The sequence below is a fragment of the Bombyx mori genome, chromosome 17 (genome assembly GCF_030269925.1).
Source record: "Bombyx mori chromosome 17, ASM3026992v2".
In the NCBI taxonomy this organism is placed as follows: Eukaryota; Metazoa; Arthropoda; class Insecta; order Lepidoptera; family Bombycidae; genus Bombyx; species Bombyx mori.
In genome coordinates, this window is record NC_085123.1 from 33,729 (window position 1) to 52,177 (window position 18,449).

The 18,449-nt window shown below is 44.6% G+C and overlaps 2 protein-coding genes across 3 annotated transcripts in view; one reads left to right on the forward strand and one right to left on the reverse strand.

Annotated features, from left to right (window-relative positions):
- Positions 1-11,459: 11,459 nt before the first annotated feature.
- Positions 11,460-13,798, reverse strand: LOC105842669 (uncharacterized). The gene is made up of 3 exons (XM_038016759.2): positions 13,337-13,798; positions 13,056-13,258; positions 11,460-11,882 (listed from the first exon to the last, which is right to left on the reverse strand). Exons 1-3 carry the CDS (start codon positions 13,510-13,512, stop codon positions 11,695-11,697), a joined length of 567 nt encoding a protein of 188 aa, XP_037872687.1. The 5' UTR covers positions 13,513-13,798; the 3' UTR covers positions 11,460-11,694.
- A 2,858-nt stretch (positions 13,799-16,656) lies between these two features.
- LOC101744900 (dynein axonemal heavy chain 3) overlaps positions 16,657-18,449 on the forward strand; it is a 42,042-nt gene continuing 40,249 nt past the window's right edge. The window contains exons 1-2 of one of the 2 annotated variants that reach the window (XM_062673222.1): positions 16,657-17,838; positions 18,016-18,128. In XM_062673222.1, coding sequence (XP_062529206.1) covers positions 18,044-18,128 — 85 coding nt within the window. In that variant the 5' untranslated portion in view covers positions 16,657-17,838; positions 18,016-18,043. The remainder of the gene's footprint in view (positions 17,839-18,015; positions 18,129-18,449) is intronic. The other variant, XM_038016761.2, reaches the window with a different exon arrangement.

An 18,449-nucleotide genomic window follows, 5' to 3' on the forward strand; every position in this document is an offset into this window, starting at 1 on the left:
TGGCCCGTTCGACCGTAGCGTATTGTTAACGCCAAGGTTGCCACCACAACATACAGCTATATGCAAGCGAACCTCCAACGAAAAAGGCTTGCGACAGTCGAGCTGCTACTTGAGGCACAAAAACAAGGAGTGGCCGTAGCCCTCCTGCAAGAGCCATACACTGGGGGGACCAGGACAATGAAGAACTACAGAGGAGTAAGGATCTTCCAGAATACGGACGATGGAGATGGGACTGTTAAGGCTGCAATTGCAGTCTTTGATAACAATCTGAATGTAAAGCAGTACCCAAAACTCACCACAAACAATATTGTTGTGGTGGGGATCCAGACCAGTGCCTGGGAGATCACCCTGGTGTCCATATACTTCGAGCCGGACAAACCAGTGGAGCCCTACCTTGACCACCTTAAAGAAATAGTGGCCAAAAATGGTTCTAAGCCCATAATCGTCGGAGGCAACGCTAACGCCAAAAGCACCTGGTGGGGCAGCCCGACGGTCGACTGTAGGGGAGAAGAGGTATGTGGGACTCTCGGGGAGATCGGGCTGCATATACTTAACGCAGGAGAAATCCCTACCTTTGACACAATAAGGGGAGGACAACGCTATAGCAGCTATGTCGACATAACAGCTTGTTCGACAAATATCCTCGACAAAGTAGCAGACTGGAAAGTCATCGAGGGTCTATGCCACTCCGACCACAACGGCATCGTCTTCAAAATTCTACAGACTAAATCAAAAGGGCTAAAGGTAGAAAGAACCACTAGAATATTTAATACAAAAAAGGCAAACTGGCCCGAGTTTCATGAGAAACTCACCCAGCTAAGCCAAGAACACAAAATCACCAAAGAGGAAATAGATAAAATAAGCAAAGTAGAGCAAATAGATAAAATAGTAAACATTTACACAGAAATAATTACAAAAGCATGTAAAGAATCTATGCCAATAAAGAAACAAACAGAAAAACTTACCTTGCCGTGGTGGTCGGAGAGACTCACAAAATTGAAAAAAGCGGTAGCTACCAAAAAGAGGAGGATCAGGTGCGCTGCTCCAGTCCGTAGAAGTATTGTTGTCGAAGAGTACCTGCAACAGAAAGAAGAGTATGAGTTAGAGGCAGCCAGAGCCCAAACCGATAGTTGGAAAGAGTTCTGCTGTAAACAGGATAGGGAGGGGGTGTGGGAGGGGATCTACAGGATTATAGGAAGGACAGCGAGCAGAGTGGAAGACGCGCCGCTGGTGAAAGATGGGGAGGCGCTGGACGCGGAAGGATCCGCCCGATACATAGCGGAAACCCTGTATCCAGAAGACCACCTTGCTGCGGACAACGCTCACCACAGCCGCGTCAGACTGGAGGCGGAATTGGTGAATGAAGGCGAAAATGGTGAACCATACGACCCTCCATTCACCATAGCCGAACTGAAGGCGTCGAGTGAGTCCTTCCACCCAAAGAAGGCTCCGGGAATGGACGGCCTCACAGCCGATATTTGCAACCATGCCATCAGCAAAGACCCCGAAATTTTTCTGGCTATCATAAATAAATGTCTGGCATACAACCACTTCCCCAGAGTATGGAAAGATGCGACAGTGGTTGTACTACGGAAACCAGGGAAGCCAGACTACACATCACCAAAGGCGTACCGTCCGATCGGCCTGTTGCCGGTACTCGGAAAAATTTATGAGAAAATGTTGGTGGCCCGACTCAGGTTCTACATAGCGCCGAGGATGAGTACTCGCCAGTACGGATTCATGCCACAAAGGAGTACCGAAGACTCCCTCTATACCCTCATGCAAAAAATACGCAAAAAGCTAAAACTAAAGAAAATAGTAACATTAATATCACTGGACATAGAGGGAGCCTTCGACAACGCCTGGTGGCCAGCCATAAGAGTCCGACTGGCTGAGGAAAGGTGTCCGGTCAACCTGAGAAGGGTAATCGACAGTTACCTGCGCGACAGGAAAGTACGGGTAAGATACGCCGGCGCTGAGCACCAAAGAAGCACGGAGAAGGGTTGCGTACAAGGCTCAATTGGGGGCCCCATTCTCTGGAACCTCGTACTAGATCCCCTGCTCAAATAACTTGAGAGAAGAGGAGATTACGCGCAAGCCTTCGCTGACGACGTGATCCTAGTCTTCGATGGTGATACGGCATTGGAAATAGAGAGACAGGCAAATGCCGCCCTTGAACGTGTTCGAGCGTGGGGCGTGGAAAACAAGTTAAACTTCGCACCACACAAGACCAGTGCAATGGTCATTACAAAAAAGCTAAAATATGACATCCCACGTTTGACCATGGGCGGGGTTGGTGTTGCTATGTCCAAAAAGATCAAAATACTAGGCCTCACCGTCGACGACGGGCTCACGTTTAACGCGCACATCTCTGAAGTATGTCGCAAGGCCATCGCAGTCCACAAGCAGCTGAGCAGAGCTGCAAAAGTAAACTGGGGCCTAAATCCTAAAGTAATAAAAATCATTTACGTGGCTACAGTGGAACCAATAGTTCTATACGCCGCCAGCGCATGGGCAGAAGCCGCTAACAAGCTGGGAATTATAAAACAGCTAGGCGTCGTGCAGCGGGGAATAGCACAGAAAATGTGCAAGGCGTACCGCACCGTCTCACTAAATTCCGTGCTCCTACTAGCCGGGATACTACCCCTGGATCTGAGAATTCACGAGGTGGCTTCGTTGTACAGAGCTAGGAAAGGGGTGCCACAGGCAATATTGGGAGATAGAGAGGTGGAGCGGATGACCTCTGCGCTGGAGTCCCCGCATCCCGCGGAGCGAAGCGAACTGAAGATCATCGGCTTGGTAAACCGGGAAGAAGTTAGCGCCAATTCGGACCAACAGGTGAAAATCTTCACCGACGGTAGTAAGATTGAGGGGCGTGTCGGGGCAGCTCTGTCCATATGGAACGGAGAGGCTGAGACGCGCGCCTTCAAGTTGGCGTTACCAGGATACTGTACGGTCTACCAGGCTGAGCTTCTCGCGATATGTCGAGCAACGCGGGAAATTAGGAAAACCAAGGCGCCTTCTTTCGGGGTATTTAGTGACTCCATGGCGGCTCTTTTGACAGTGAAAAACCCAAATTGCCTTCATCCCCTGGCAGTGGAGACCAGAGAGAACATAACAGCTGCATCTCTCCAGAACAAGGTGGTATCCTTCTTCTGGATAAAGGCCCACGCAGGGTTAGCGGGCAATGAGAGAGCGGATCAACTTGCAAAGGAGGCCGCCCTGAACCTAAAGAGAAGACCGGACTATGATCTGTGTCCGATCTCATTCGTCAAGCGCCACATACGCATGAAGACGCTTGACGAGTGGAATCGGAGATACAAATCCGGCCACACTGCCAAGATCACCAAAATCTTTTTCCCGGATGCGGTGGCGGCGTATAGGACAATAAGAAAAATGGAAATAACCAGCATTAGGGCACAGATTATGACGGGGCACGGTGGATTCTCCGAGTATCTAAATCGCTTTAGGTGCAAGGGGAATCCATCGTGCATCTGCAACCCAAACACCGATGAAACCGTGCCACATCTCCTATTGGAATGTCCTGTACACGCTGTTGAAAGATATGAACTGGAACAGGAACTACAAATAAAATTGGACAAAGAAACAATCGGGGAAGTGATGCGGGGGAAGGATAGAGAAACACTTTTAAAGTATTGTACAAAGATTGCACAGAAGGTAGTAAATAGAAATAGAACAGTCTAAGTAAATATGCTGATAGTATATTTAGATATATATATTAAGCATAGAAATAAGTATAATAGGAGTATGTATTTTAATAAGTGGTAATAGAAATAAGAAGCTATTGTAAGAATAAGAAAACTGAAAGTTGTTTAAATTTTGAATTAATTAATTGATAAGAAAAATGGTGTAAAAATAAAAGGTAAAAATGTGCGGTTATTTCCCCCTTACATGATAGTAAATAAGTAAAATAGGTTCAGAATGGGAGTCCCACCCAGAATAAGGAAAGAAAGATATGATGAATGCAGAAAGAAAATGTATGCGGCATGAATGTGCGAGCGGAAAAATAGCGAGAACTGGAATGAGAAAGAGAATCAGGTTTAACATAGGCTCCAATAACGTCGGAGGTAGACAGATTTAAAAAAAAAAAAAAAAAAAAACCTAGCCTGGACCTAACCTAGACCTAGCCTGGACCTAACCTAGACCTAGCCTGGACCTAACCTAGACCTAGCCTGGACCTAACCTAGACCTAGCCTGGACCTAACCTAGACCGACGTCTTCGCACTCTGAACTGCCCCAAGAATCTATGTAATTTGACCAAAAATCAAAAAAGTCGTCGTGGCCTAAAGGATAAGACGTCCGGTGCATTCGTTGTTGCGATGCACCGGTGTTCGAATCCCGCAGGCGGGTACCAATTTTTCGAATGAAATACGTACTTAACAAATGTTCACGATTGACTTCCACGGTGAAGGAATAACATCGTGTAATAAAAATCAAACCCGCAAAATTATAATTTGCGTAATCACTGGTGGTAGGACCTATTGTGAGTCCGCACGGGTAGGTACCACCGCCCTGCTTATTTCTGCCGTGAAGCAGTAATGCGTTTCGGTTTGAAGGTTGGGGTAGCCGTTGTAACTATACTGAGACCTTAGAACTTATATCTCAAGGTGGGTGGCGCATTTACGTTGTAGATGTCTATGGGCTCCAGTAACCACTTAACACCAAGTGGGCTGTGAGCTCGTCCACCCATCTAAGCAATAAAAAAAAAAAAATTATAATAAAAGTCGACTATGAGGACGCCACTGCAATATGATCGGTATTTGGACCTATGTTTTGAACGTTATACTGAAAGAATTACTAGAGACTAACTTACCACACGGTGCTCACATACTGGCTTTTGCAGACGATGTACCTCATAGTTGAGGCACCCACTGCAGGTGCAATCCAGCAAATGACCAACGAAGTACTCCAAATGATGAAATAGGGGCGAGGAGTCCAAACTGGCTTTTGGCCCATCAAAGACACAAGCGATAGCTTTTCCTGCTTCATCGAGTACCGTGAAAATCCTGATGAACTAAGTGCAGGTACGTTTCTCCAAACAAATCAAACTCCGAGGAGGAGGAGACCCCGAAGGGTCATCCTCGATGACAAGTTAAATTCAATGACCATTGTAAGTACCTCATAACAAAGACAACGAAAATCTTCAAAAACAATTGGTGTAATCGTGAGACCGACGTGATGCGCACACACCGAAAACATCAGCACCATTTATCGGCAGGTCATACAGACTATGTTCACCTATGCGGCCGGTATATGGGGCGGGGCTAGAGAATTTTATTGTGTGCGCAAGGCTCTGAAGGCGTTTCAGCCCCAATTTGCGATTCGCGCAATCAGAGTCTTTCGCACCGTCTCTACAGCGGCCTCTATCGCGCTCGCACAATTAATCTCACTCCACCTCGCCATCACTGTGGCCAAGGTGATCCAAGACGTTAAAACCACGGGCACACTATCAAATATACCGATTGATATCAGATATACTCTACGACAAAAAGTCCCTGTAAAAGACCTACTACATCCGTCAAGTCACGTCGCCATAAAATATACCGAATCCTACACCCAGGAAGATATCGAACAACATACAAGGGAATTCCCCATAAAAATGTTTACTGACAGCATCGAGCTGGACGGCGGCGAGGTCGGTTGTGCAGCCGTAATATACTTACCAAACAATAAAACTATACTACTCAAACGGAAATTTGGATGCACTTTTTCCGTCTTTGTCGCCGAACTGACCGCGATTGAGACTGGACTCCAATGGTTGCAAATGTCGCCGCTGCGCCAAGACCTCATAGTGGCAACAGACGGCCAATCCTCCATTAAAGCGCTGGAAGACAGTAGCAACCCCACTGTAGCGACCCAACAGTCACATCGATCTACAGTGCGCTTAAAGACCTCAGGCAGAAACCACGGAATAAACGTGAGCTTCACCTAGGTAAAGGCGCACTGTGGAATCGAGGGCAATGAACGCGCTGACCAGGCAGCGAAAGAGGCTGCTACACAGAGAACCGCGACAGCGTGCAACGAATTTCTGATTTCATGCGCCAAGCATCCCATCCCACCGAGAACTCTCGCCAAGTGGCAGGAGGAATATGAAACCGGAACAGCACAGTCAGAAATATGTGCTCCAAACTATCGCAGAAATTCGAGAGTTTCGTGAGCACGCTGGCGCAACGTTCGAAAGCACCCAAATCTTCACCGGTCACGGGTATAACAACCACTACATATCTCAAACGATTTAAAATAATTGATAATTCCCATTTCCCCTGCGACCAAGTCAGCATACAGGACACTACACACCTCATGCAACACTGTCCGGCCTTTAGCAACCCCCGCTACGACCATGAGATAACCTGCAATAAAAGTGAATACAACAATCCTCTAAAATCCAAAAGAGAGCATAACCAAAGAAGCGCCAATATAATATTTTATGGGTCTTATCAATAAAATAGTCCGAGAACTAAAGAAGTTCAATAATACATAAATATATAATAATATGTCGGAGAAGCCACAATTATTAACACCATCGTCAGACATCATAAGAGCGAATAAGGTAGAAATATTGAGTACACCAATTACGTTTGTTGTCTTAGATCAATTTAGAAATCTTCTCTTGTCGTTAGCAAACAAAAACGAATGACAGTTCTTAGGACGGAGGCACCGCTCTTCAAGAAGGCCGGTTGGTAAGTGTAATGGCGTCTACTCGCCTGCTAGCTAGGCTCTGTCGTAGCACGAAGTTAGCCGAGTTCCGACGATACGTAATCGTGCTGCCATCTCTCGGTAATCGTGCTGCGTTTCGTTTAGCTATCAAATTAATGACAGTCTCTGACATATCTATCTATCTATTTATCTCTATACATAAAAACTAGCTGACCCGGCAAACGTTGTTCTGCCATATATAAGACTGCTAGGGTATTCTAGTGTAGAAAAAAAAGTAACTTATTGTAAGTGTGTAAGGATGTGGTAAATGATTGAAAGAGGCATGTAGCGCTGTGAACGATTAGGGAGTATAAAAATAACAAAACCTCATTCAACCACATACCTAGGTAAGGCCTCATTATGACAAAAAATATGTCAAAAAATAAAAAAAAATGCTAGGGGACCCTTACGCGGTCTGCTCATAACACCATGCAGATCGTTGAGTCTCACATACCCCGCGCGCTCCTTTTGTCCTTTTGCGCGGGGACTTCGTAGGAGGTTCGGCACAGTAACCGAAAAAAAAAAAATGAACAAACCTTATCACTTAGGAGTATGAAATATAGATAGTAGCCGATTCTCAGAATAAGAATTTATCGTACTACAATTATAATATTTGATTGCCATCTTGCAACCTTATTGCGGATCTGTGCATAGAATAAAAAAAATAAAAATCGGGATGGAAAAACAGGGGTTGATCGTATAGGAGTGAAAAATTAGAGTAATATGAATTTTTTTATTTTAAGTCATGACAAAATAAATAAAAAATATTGCCCTAAAAATTTAGTTTATAATTAACAAATGAAAAATAGGGGTTGATCATAGAGAGATGAAAAATTTAGAGTAACATCAGATTTTTTATTTTAATTCATGACAAAATAAAAGTAAAAATGAAAAACTTGCCAAAAAAATTAAAGTTTATAATTAACAAATAAAAAATAGGGGTTGATAGAGAGAGCGTAGAGCGGTGAAAAATTCAGAGTAATATGAATTTTTTTATTCTAAGTCATGACAAAATAAAAACAAAATTGTTGCAAAAAAAATTAAATTTTTTAATTATCAAATAAAAAATAAGGGTTAAACGTAGAGGGGTGAAAATTTAGGGTTGTATGTATTTTTGTATGCTGTATCACAAAAAAATAAAAACAAAAATTTTTGTCTAAAAAATTTAGGGGCCACCCTTAAGATTCAGGGGGATGAAAAATAGATGTTGTTTGATTCTCCACCTTGGCCGATATGCACGCTAAGATTCACGAAAATCGGTTGAGCCGTTTCGGAGGAGTTCAATCACGCACCCCATGACACGAGAATTTTATCATCATCATCATCATCATCATCATCATCATCCCTCAGTCGTCCACTGCTGGACACAGGCCTCTCCCAATCCACACCACTGAGCTCGGTCTGCGGCTCTACTCATCCACTTCTTGCTGGCCACCGTGCGGAGGTCATCGGACTATCTAGCCAGGGGGCGTCCCACGTTGAGTCTTCCGCTGCGCGGTCTCCACTCGAGAGTCCGTCTGCTCCAGCGATTGTCAGTCCTACGGCATATATATGTTGGAGTATTTCCACTTTCGGGTAGCGACATGGTAAGCGGGCGGTCTTCGTAAGTCAATAAAACCAGAAATGAACTCAGAGCTTATATCACGCAGGAGCGTTCCGTCCGACACGGCGACTCGCTCGCTTCTGAGCTCGAGAGTATTTTTTTTTTTTTCCCTACCTATGCTGATAGCCTTGAGAGGCTATTTCAGCTTCGCTCTAACGTTTGTAGGTGAGCTCGCGGGGCTCAACCGGAGAGTTGCTAACACTGACCCTAGCAAGAGCAGTGCTTCGCAGAATCTACCACCGGATCGGAAACGCGACCCACTGAGAAGATCCGGCGAAAAACTCAGTGGGCTGTGTCTATCGGTTAGCTCGCTCGTCGAGCCCTTCGTCGCAAGCGACGGGTTCGACGAGGACGGTGACCGGTGCTTGTGGTGCCTAAAAGCACCGTTAATGGATCAGGAGGATCCGTAATGACGTGCTTTGGGCGACGTCGACGGTTTACCATTCGGTCTACTGGGTCGGGTATGTAATTTCCAGCGGCTACGATGAGAGGGTTCTCATGTCATGCCGCCTTCTCAAAATGGCGCAGCGATGCCGACTGTAGATACTTACTAAGAGAGTCGAGCTCCAGGTCATCGTGGAGATCCACATTCCTAAGGAACCATGGCGCTCCGACGGCTATCCTGCAGAATCGTGATTGACTGAGCTCGAGAGACAACAACGGAGCGTTTTTATAGCAAGGTATCGTGGTGGGACGATGTTGTTTACGATTCTTATCTTGCACGTGTTGTTTTCGATGAATGCTTGCACCCGTTGTTTGTCGTCCCATCTTTATTAGTCATGAACTAATGGTTTATAAAACACGCGCCGACATATATAGAATTTTATATATTAGATGAATTGCTGTTGGTTAGTCTCGCTAAAAATCGAGAACGGCTGTACCGATTTGGTTAATTTTGGTCTTGAATTATTTGTGGAAGTCCAGTGAAAGTTTAAAAGGTAGATAAATATGAAAATACTCGGAATGAAATAAAAATAACAATTTTGTTTTTCCTTTGATGCATCTCCCGTCAGACCGATTCCTTTTGTTTTTTTAAGTTTATTTTATACAAAAGTTTAGGTCTTTTATTTATCGGTTGAGGCACTACGAAGTCTGCCGGGTCAGCTAGTACTATTATAAAATCTACAGTGGTTTTTACGGATGTTCCGTTATAACTACTGAAGCATGCATCCGATTGGCTTGAAACTTGGGATAAATGTAGAAAATACATGTACTTAATGGATAGGCTAATATTTATATGTGTTGGACTCGCTACACGAATTGCGGGGGAGTTAATGATGAGAATCTTTGTGGGGGTGAGAAATAATAATGTTAATTTTAAACGCCCAGCGAAGCGGACGGGTACAGCTAGTTTAAACTTAGTCTGGCCATAAATACTGTTACAATTAAAAATAATTTGTAAATAATAAAATAATTTGGAATCTGTCATTTTTATATGATTGCTCATTGAGTTTTCTCATTTTGGCGCCAATACATTGTGCAATATTTTGCGATATTAAAATGGAGTGGGGTGATAAAGAGAACCGAATCGCTGTGCATTGCATTACACAAAGTAGGTATGGAGCCAAATGTAATTTTTTAAACTCTCCATACGCTTGGTATTAGTAAAATGTTTGTGTACCGGGCTTTTAATAGGTGCAATGAGACCTCCTCTGCTTGTGACAGAAAAAGATCTGGCCGTCCACGTAGCGTTCGTACGAAAAAGGTGGTCAAAGCAGTAAGGGAAAGAATTCGAAGAAATCCTGTCCGAAAGTAAAAGATTTTATCTCGGGGGATGAAGATAGCATCTAGAACCATGTCACGTATTTGAAAAGATGACTTAGGACTTGCAGCCTATAAGAGACGTACTGGTCATTTCTTAACTGATAATTTAAAAGAGAATAGGGTGGTAAAATCGAAACAACTACTGAAGCGGTACGCAAAGGGAGGTCATAGAAAAAATTTGTTTACGGATGAGAATTTTTTTACAATTGAGCAACATTTTAACAAACATAATGACCGTATTTATGCTCAAAGCTCTAAGGAAGCTTCCCAATTAGTCGAAAGAGTGCAACGTGGGCACTATCCGACTTCAGTGATGGTTTGGTGGGGTATTAGCTATGAAGGAGTGACTGAGCCATACTTTTGTGAAAAAGGTATCAAAACATCAGCACAAGTGTATCAAGATACCATTCTTGTGAAGGTAATAAAGCCCCTTAACAACACCATGTTCAATAATCAAGAATGGTCCTTCCAGCAAGACTCGGCGCCAGGTCATAAACCTCGGCCTACGCAGTCTTGGTTGGAAACGAACGCTTCGGACTCCATCAGAGCTGAAGACTGGCCGTCGTCTAGTCCCGATCTTAATCCGCTGGATTATGATTTATAGTTAGTTTTAGAGAGTACGGCTTGCTCTAAACGCCATGATAATTTGGAGTCCCTAAAACAATCCGTACGATTGGCAGTGAAAAATTTTCCCATGGAAAGAGTGTGTGCTTCTATTGATAACTGGCCTCAACGCTTAAAGGACTGTATTGCAGCCAATGGAGACCACTTCGAATAAGCTTTTTATACTGTAAAAGTAATAAATGTTATTTGCAATAGTTTCTTTTTATTTTTTATTGTAACAGTATTTATGGCCAGACTAAGTACATATGTATAATATATATTTGCCTAGTCCTGTATCCTTTAGCAGGAAGAAAGCAAAACACCTGAACACTCAAACAAAATCTTGTCAAACACCGCAAGAAACATATCCGCATTAGGCTGCTCAAGTAATGCCAAACTATTCAAAAAAAAACCTCGACATAACCTCGACCCACACCCGGAACCGAACCCGGACCTGGATCCCAGACCTAAATTTGTATCGGTAAGAAAGACACTCCAAAACACCAATTCGGGAATGACTCATGAAATCGGCCTTGACCGCCTTGACCTTTACGCTGTTTCTCTATTCGTTCACTACGAGTATAACTCGCTCGTAGCTACACTTATAAACTGAAAACATCGGGAAGAGAATTCAATTATTGAAACTTAATAAATAAAACTTCGTCTCTTGTTATCTGGACTACTGTCTCTGGCAGTGTCATCACATTGGAAAATAGAAACACGAAAGCTCAACAGGGAATCAGCAGGAACAGAGAGGAAAAAAAAGAAGATATTCTTGCAAAATATGTATTTATTAAACAGTACATGTATTAGTAATTTAATAACTTGTGTTTGAGGGTCATTATGTGACAACTTCACTTCTCTAAGCGCTTTAGATTATTATTATATTTTTAGTAAAATATAGCGATAACACTTTTTGATTACTTATTAGGCATAATGTCCAAGATTTGACCTCGAACGGGGACCTTGTAAAGGAACTAGTAGGCACTGTGCGTCGTCACTAGTCGTCAGTTGTGCGGCGAGCGTCGTTGCAGAGCTCTGCGCAGCGCGTCCAGCCTGGCGGCGTCGTCGTCCCGCAGGCTGGCGGCGCACGAGCCCGCTAGCGTCCGCAGCGCCCCGCACCGCGCCGTGCTGCGCTGCTCCAGCGCCGCCCCCGCCCCCTCGCCCCGCACGCGGTGCACCGTCTCCGTCACCTCTACCCAACAGAATAGAATCAATATCAACACAACAGCCAAACACAATATGTATTCTATACAAACTACAACAACTTCTGTTTTATTAATAATTTAAAAATTAATTCACACTTTATTACGCCTTGCTCATTTTTTAACCGTCTTCGCCATCTTCATTTTCTCTGTCATTCTCTTTTCCCTTTGTTACCGTTTTCTCTCACTCACATTGTAACGCTCCGTTCCACACTCTTTTCATATGTTCCGTTCTTACCAATCTTACACTTATTATACTAATTTATTTAATGTGTATGTGTGATTTATTAAATTTTAATCAATTTAAACTATCACAAAATGTATTTTATGAAATTATTTAAATTCAAAATTTTTGTACGATAGTTATATAAGTACATACATATATGCCAAAAAAATAATAATTCAGAAATTGATGTTTAGGGAAAACGACTATTTTTTTTTTATTGCTTAGATGTGTGGACGACCTCACAGCCCACCTGGTGTTAAGTGGTTACTGGAGCCCATAGACATCTACAACGTAAATGCGTCACACACCTTGAGATATAGTTCGAAGGTCTCAGTATAGTCACAACGGCTGCCCCACCCTTCAAACCGAAACGCATTACTGCTTCACGGCAGAAATACCGGTGGTACCTACCCGTGCGGACTCACAAGAGATCCTACCACCAGTAATACAAGACTAGAGACAAGGGCTAAATTTTTCATGGAGAGAGAGACATTGCAAACGAAATTATTCGCAAGCGGAAACAAAACGCGTGCAGGCCTCGTGGATCCGGTGCAGTCTCTCATGTCCGAATCTTAGACGTATGCCCATGGGCTAGGGGATACGTTGCTGGTAAAGTCCTGAACGTGAATCGATTGGTTTGGCTGAGGCCGTGCGGGTGATTGTTCAACTGTGCCACGCCGCAACACAACGATTCACAAACCTTGGCTCCCACAATGCCATGCGTACTGAACAGACATACTGCAGGCCCGCTCAGGTACGGCACCATTATCTTGCCTACTTATTCCCTGAAGCAGAGATGCTTGGATGAGGCAATACATATGTACACTTGAAACTTCGACCTTCTCAAAGTTGGTGGCATGAACTCCTTATCTTACGTCTAGTAGACCGTGAGCTAGTCTGCCCATTTAGACCAATAATAAAAAAGGCGGATAGAGACCGCATGACGTGGGCCACGGCAGCAGCGGCAGCAGGGGCTCGCAGCGCCGGTCCAGCTCGTGCACGAGGTGGTGGCCGCGCGCCGGCGAGTCCGCCTCCGCCTGCACTGTGGCCCCGCCCTGGCAGCGGGCGCCGCACTCGTACCGCACTGTATATCGCCACCACGTCAAGTTGTTCTGCTCCTCCTCCAGCACCCAGTCCACTCTGGAACAAATATCCGCGCGCTCAGCGGAACAGCAACCAGTGGCGGTCTCTACACTGGACGTATGTAAGTGTACTCACTGATGATGTCGGTGGGAGAAGTCAGCAAGAAGGTGTGCAACGTGCGCCGGATAAGCATCAGGCAGATAGACGATTGTCTCGTGGTGCGCCGGGCGCCGTGCTGCGTGCAACAGCAGCACCGCCGCCAGCGCCGCCGCCAGCCAGCCCGCGCGCGCCCGGCCCCGCCGCGACCACATCCCGCGGACTAGTGACTAGTGACGCGTAACCACTGCAGTAGCGGTCACAGCGACAGGAAGCGACACAACACACTACTCGCGTATCAGCGACGTTTACAATATATATTATCATTACGTACAATGTATTGTGAAGCTTACGAGATTGTGAAACTACACCCACGGACGCTGTTATCGGAATGTGAATGACTAAATAACGGAGTAGATATGTATGTAGACTGACGGGGTATACGGGACGAACGACGCGTGGACTTTTTATTTTCACGTGCGTTAATCTATGGAGTCGTAAAGAGCGAAGTAACTCGTGTCGAGCCGGCGGCCACACCCGGGTCTATATCTGGAGTGCGAGCCCCCCCTCCCCCCGCTCCGCCCGCTGCACTCCTGGATCTCACCTATAACTTCAGTTTCATTGGAACTGAAAACTTGTATAATTTTGTCTCTTTCAAATTCTCAGTGTTTTACTATCGCAATTTACTACATAGGACTCTTGTGTTGGAATGCTTACTGAAGTAGGTACGCATTCTTACGCATTACGCGTTCTAAACGGGAAGTACTACTCAAGTTGTGAAAAAAATATCGATAAAAAATCAATAATACCTACACAAATAGTTGGTCAGCACGCTCGTTCAGAAACGATACACTAATGTCCGCGAATAATCCAACGATCAGTAGTACATTTACACGACAGCCCTCCTCGCGGCACCGGGGCACGGAGCCGGGACATGTGTGGACGTGTCGTCGCCGCTCGGCCGTTCTCAACTCCACAGTGTGGCGGCGCGTAACCATCATAGAACACAACACATTTAACAGATGCCTCAATCTCGCTTACGACATTTTCAAGATAAGCTTGCATACATAGTAATATTATATACAAATTCCGAACAACGACATTCGGTCCCACGTACTTACGGATCTATCAGATCCACTATCTCTATCATTTGACGCCTTACGCTCTAGTACTAGGAGCAGGCTTGAAGACCCTGGTAACCGTACTCGTACGTGAAACCTAACCCATGCATCAGCCCGTTGAGTCTCTCACCGGATCTTCTCAGCGGGTCGCGATTCCGATCCGGTAGTGGATCCATTCGCGAAACAGCTGTCCTCGAGCTATTATTAGGTCTTCTCCGGAGGCGCTCGAGCAGCTGTTAGCAAACCCCATCCCTCCCAGCTGAGCCCGTGCTCGCCCACCTGTCCTGGTGAAACTGGCAAGGCTTCCGAGCCATCAGTGACCCACCCGTTCGCGGTGTCGTATAGCTCGCGGTGCTCGTTACCGAGACGACTTGCGTGCGCGACCGGCCCTCATCGGAAATATAAAAGTCAGGGTTTTTTATTGCTATAAGACTTCTAAGGTCACAGTAGAATTACAACGGCTGCCCCACCCTTCAAACCGAAACATATTACGGCTTCACGGCAGAAATAGGCAGCGTGGTGGTACCTACCCGCGCGGACTCACACGAGGTCCCACCACCAGTAAAACACCTAACACATATTACTCGTACAATATATAGCATGACGGAGGAGAAACGCTGAAGGAATGTTTTTAAAAAGTGTGACGTCAGCATTGTTGACGTCATGGTCATTAAGTTCTCGATGATGACTCATGTTTGGGCTTCCAAAATAAAACTTCACGAGAACTGCGTATATTGCACGAGAAGCATAACAACGTTACAGAGAGATCCGTACTGTACTACGGCTCGGACACGAATGAATAAACGCTTTTTTTTTTTTTTTTTTTTTTTCCTACCTAAGCTGATAGCCCTAGCGGCTATTTCAGCGTAGCCTAACTTTAGTAGGTGAGCTCACGGGGCTCAAACCTGACGATGTTGCTAACACGAACCCTAGCAAGAGTCGTGCTTCGCAGAATCTACCACCGGATCGGAAACGCGACCCACTGAGAAGATCCGGCGAGAAACTCAGTGGGCTGTGTCTGAGAGTTAATTTACTCGTCGAGCCCTTCGTCGCAAGCGACGGGTTCGACGAGAACGGTGACCGGTGCTTGAAGTACCTAAAAGCACCGTTAGTGGATCGGGAGGATCCGAGATGACGTGTTTTGGGCGACGTCGACTGCTTTCCATTCTGTCCGCAGGATCGGGAATGTAGTTACCGGCGGCCACGATGAGAGGGTTCTCGTGTCGTGCCGCTTTATCGAAGTGGCGCATGGACGCCGACTGAAGATACTTACTGATGGACTCTAAGTCCAGGTCGTCATGGAGGTCGACGTTCCTGACGAACCACGGGGCTCCGACGGCTATCCTGCAAAAACGGGATTGAATGATTTGAAAGGATTTTAAGTGTATGCGGGCCGCGTGAGCGAACACTACACTTGCATAGGTCATGACGGGGCGTATGCAAGTTTTGTAGAGTGTCACCTTATTTCTAAGGGACATTTTACTTCGCCTACATATCATCGGGTAGAGACGTCGTAGGATGAAGGCGGCACGATCGCGTACCGTCTTAATGTGGGGGCGGAATGTCATCCTACTGTCGAGGGTGACGCCTAAATATTTGACCTTCGGGGCCCACGGTATGGGCTGGTCGAACATCGTGATTGGGCGAACGGCGGGGGCGGGGGTGTTGACGCGCCTAGTCGGGAGGGGAATAAACGCTAGACAGCACCGCCGTATTTATAGGACTTCGTACACGTCAGCGTGTTTACAAGTATTAAACACGTGAGCGTGTTTACAAGATTTTAAAGTATTGAAATTACAATAAAAGGGACTGTTTAACATCAATTTCTTATCACAGAGTAATTAGTTGATGATCAGTAGGTAAATAGTCATATTTGCGCCGACAAGCATAATATTTGACCGCCACTGGGAACACCTAAAATATTAGGGGTTAAACTTCGATCAACAATAGTAACTGTTGATCGAAGGGGTTAAAGTATGAAATTGCCGATGTATTGAAAAATTGAAATTCGTTATTTTTTTCATTTAATATATTTATGTATATTTGTTTATGTATATATATTTATTTAATCAAAATGTCTAAAATTATTATCTATACATTGCTGCCATCTAATAGGAAGGTCATTTATGCATTTGTGATAGAACTCTGGTGATCTAGACACTACAAACTGTGTGAAAGAATTTTGTACTATCTCCTGGGAAGAAAACTTTTTATCACGTAGAAAATTGTTTAAACAATTTACAATTTACATTTCCAATTACAATTCCAAATCACGAAAAAAACGACCAGATCGGAGAAATCTATTGTGAGTAACACCACGCTGAGATCACCAAACAGTTACCATTATCTTTTTATTGGTAAGCTTTGCTTTAGGACACTGTTGTGGCGTTTGACCTGGGGTCAGCCATTGCTTTTTTCGCTTACGGTTATCGTAAAGAATCCACTTTTCATCACAGTCAAAATTCGATCCAATATTGTTTAATTTCTGTATCGATTCAACAAGGCAACACAAGTTTCAACACGCGTTTCTTTCTGCAGATCAGTCAAATGATGAGGCACCCATTTTTTCGATTTTTTGTATTTTATTGATTTGACGCAAATGAGTCAGTATTGTTGATAAGTTAATGTTAAACCATGCCGCCAATTCCTGGGTAGTTTGGCTCGGATCGGCTTCTATCATCTTTTTCAATTCATTATTATTCACATGTGTGGGAGTTCTTCCACGTGGTTCGTTCTTCAATTCAAAATTTCCATCACGAAAGCGTTTAAACCAAAATCGCACGGTGCGTTCATTAGCAGTCCCATCTCCAAACGCAACATTGATATTGCGAGTCTCGCGTCGGAACTCGTATTCAAAAATTACTCGAATTTTCGAAGTGTGTATCCATCTTTCTTGTCTAAGCTGAATAAAAAAAACAACTGAAAGTCGATAATCGAATGTTGCACATTTTTTAAAAGTTTAAAAGAAGAACCTCATACTCGTAGGTAGGTACCATTTAAAAAAGTTTCACTCAAAAATCTCAAACCATGAAGGTTCTATGTCAATTCGAAGTACCTATTACAATATAACGGCAATACTGTAACTTCTATTACTATAATATTAAATATTAATTGGGTTAGGCACATATCTATGAGTCATCCACAGACACGGGTCAACTGCTATCAGGTGGAGAGTCGGTTGCCTAGCAACGACTGTGACGGTTGTGATATTCTCTTTGGAAACAACCATGGCAACCACGTTGTTTGCGTGTAAAGTTTGATCTGGTCCTGAGCTGTCCCCGACGGGCACGAGGCGCAGGTATACGGTGCTGCTGCTCACCCGCTAGCGGTCGGCAGGACTCAGTCGGCGTTGTATTCAATATCTTTGATCACCATCAGTGACAAGTATATCAATAGAGCAAATTGTATCCCGCATCACATGTAAGTTCCTACAGTAAGATCACAGTTTTGTAAGATTATTGTGTTTTGATAAACAGTCATTCTGACATTCTGTTATTCCGATCAGGGCGGACGAGCTTATAGCCCACCCGATGATTAATGGTTACTTTAGCTGATATCTCACAGACTTGATATTTTTATTGAATGCTTGGTGCTTAGTGTTCCAGAGACGGTGAGAAGGGACGACATGCAAGGAGGGGATGCAGGGGATGCGGAGCGCAGGAGGCGCGGTACCGGGATCGCCAGAGCAGCCTCCAACTACTACCCTGAAGGTGAGTTAACTGAGTTGAGAGCGAACGTGTGTTAATCGCCGTCATAAGGAATAGAACATTTATGCGAGTTTAGTGTTTATAACAAAATGCTGCGAGTATTACTTCATTTTGGGAGTCGTTCGTGCAAATGAGTTAGAAGCGTACTACATTTTTTTTTTTTTTTTTTTGTGCTTAGATGTGTGGACGAGCTCACAGCCCACCTGATGTTAAGTGGTTACTGGAGCCCATAGACATCTACAACGTAAATGCGCCACACACCTTGAGATATAAGTTCTAAGGTCTCAGTATAGTCACAACGGCTGCCCCACCCTTCAAACCGAA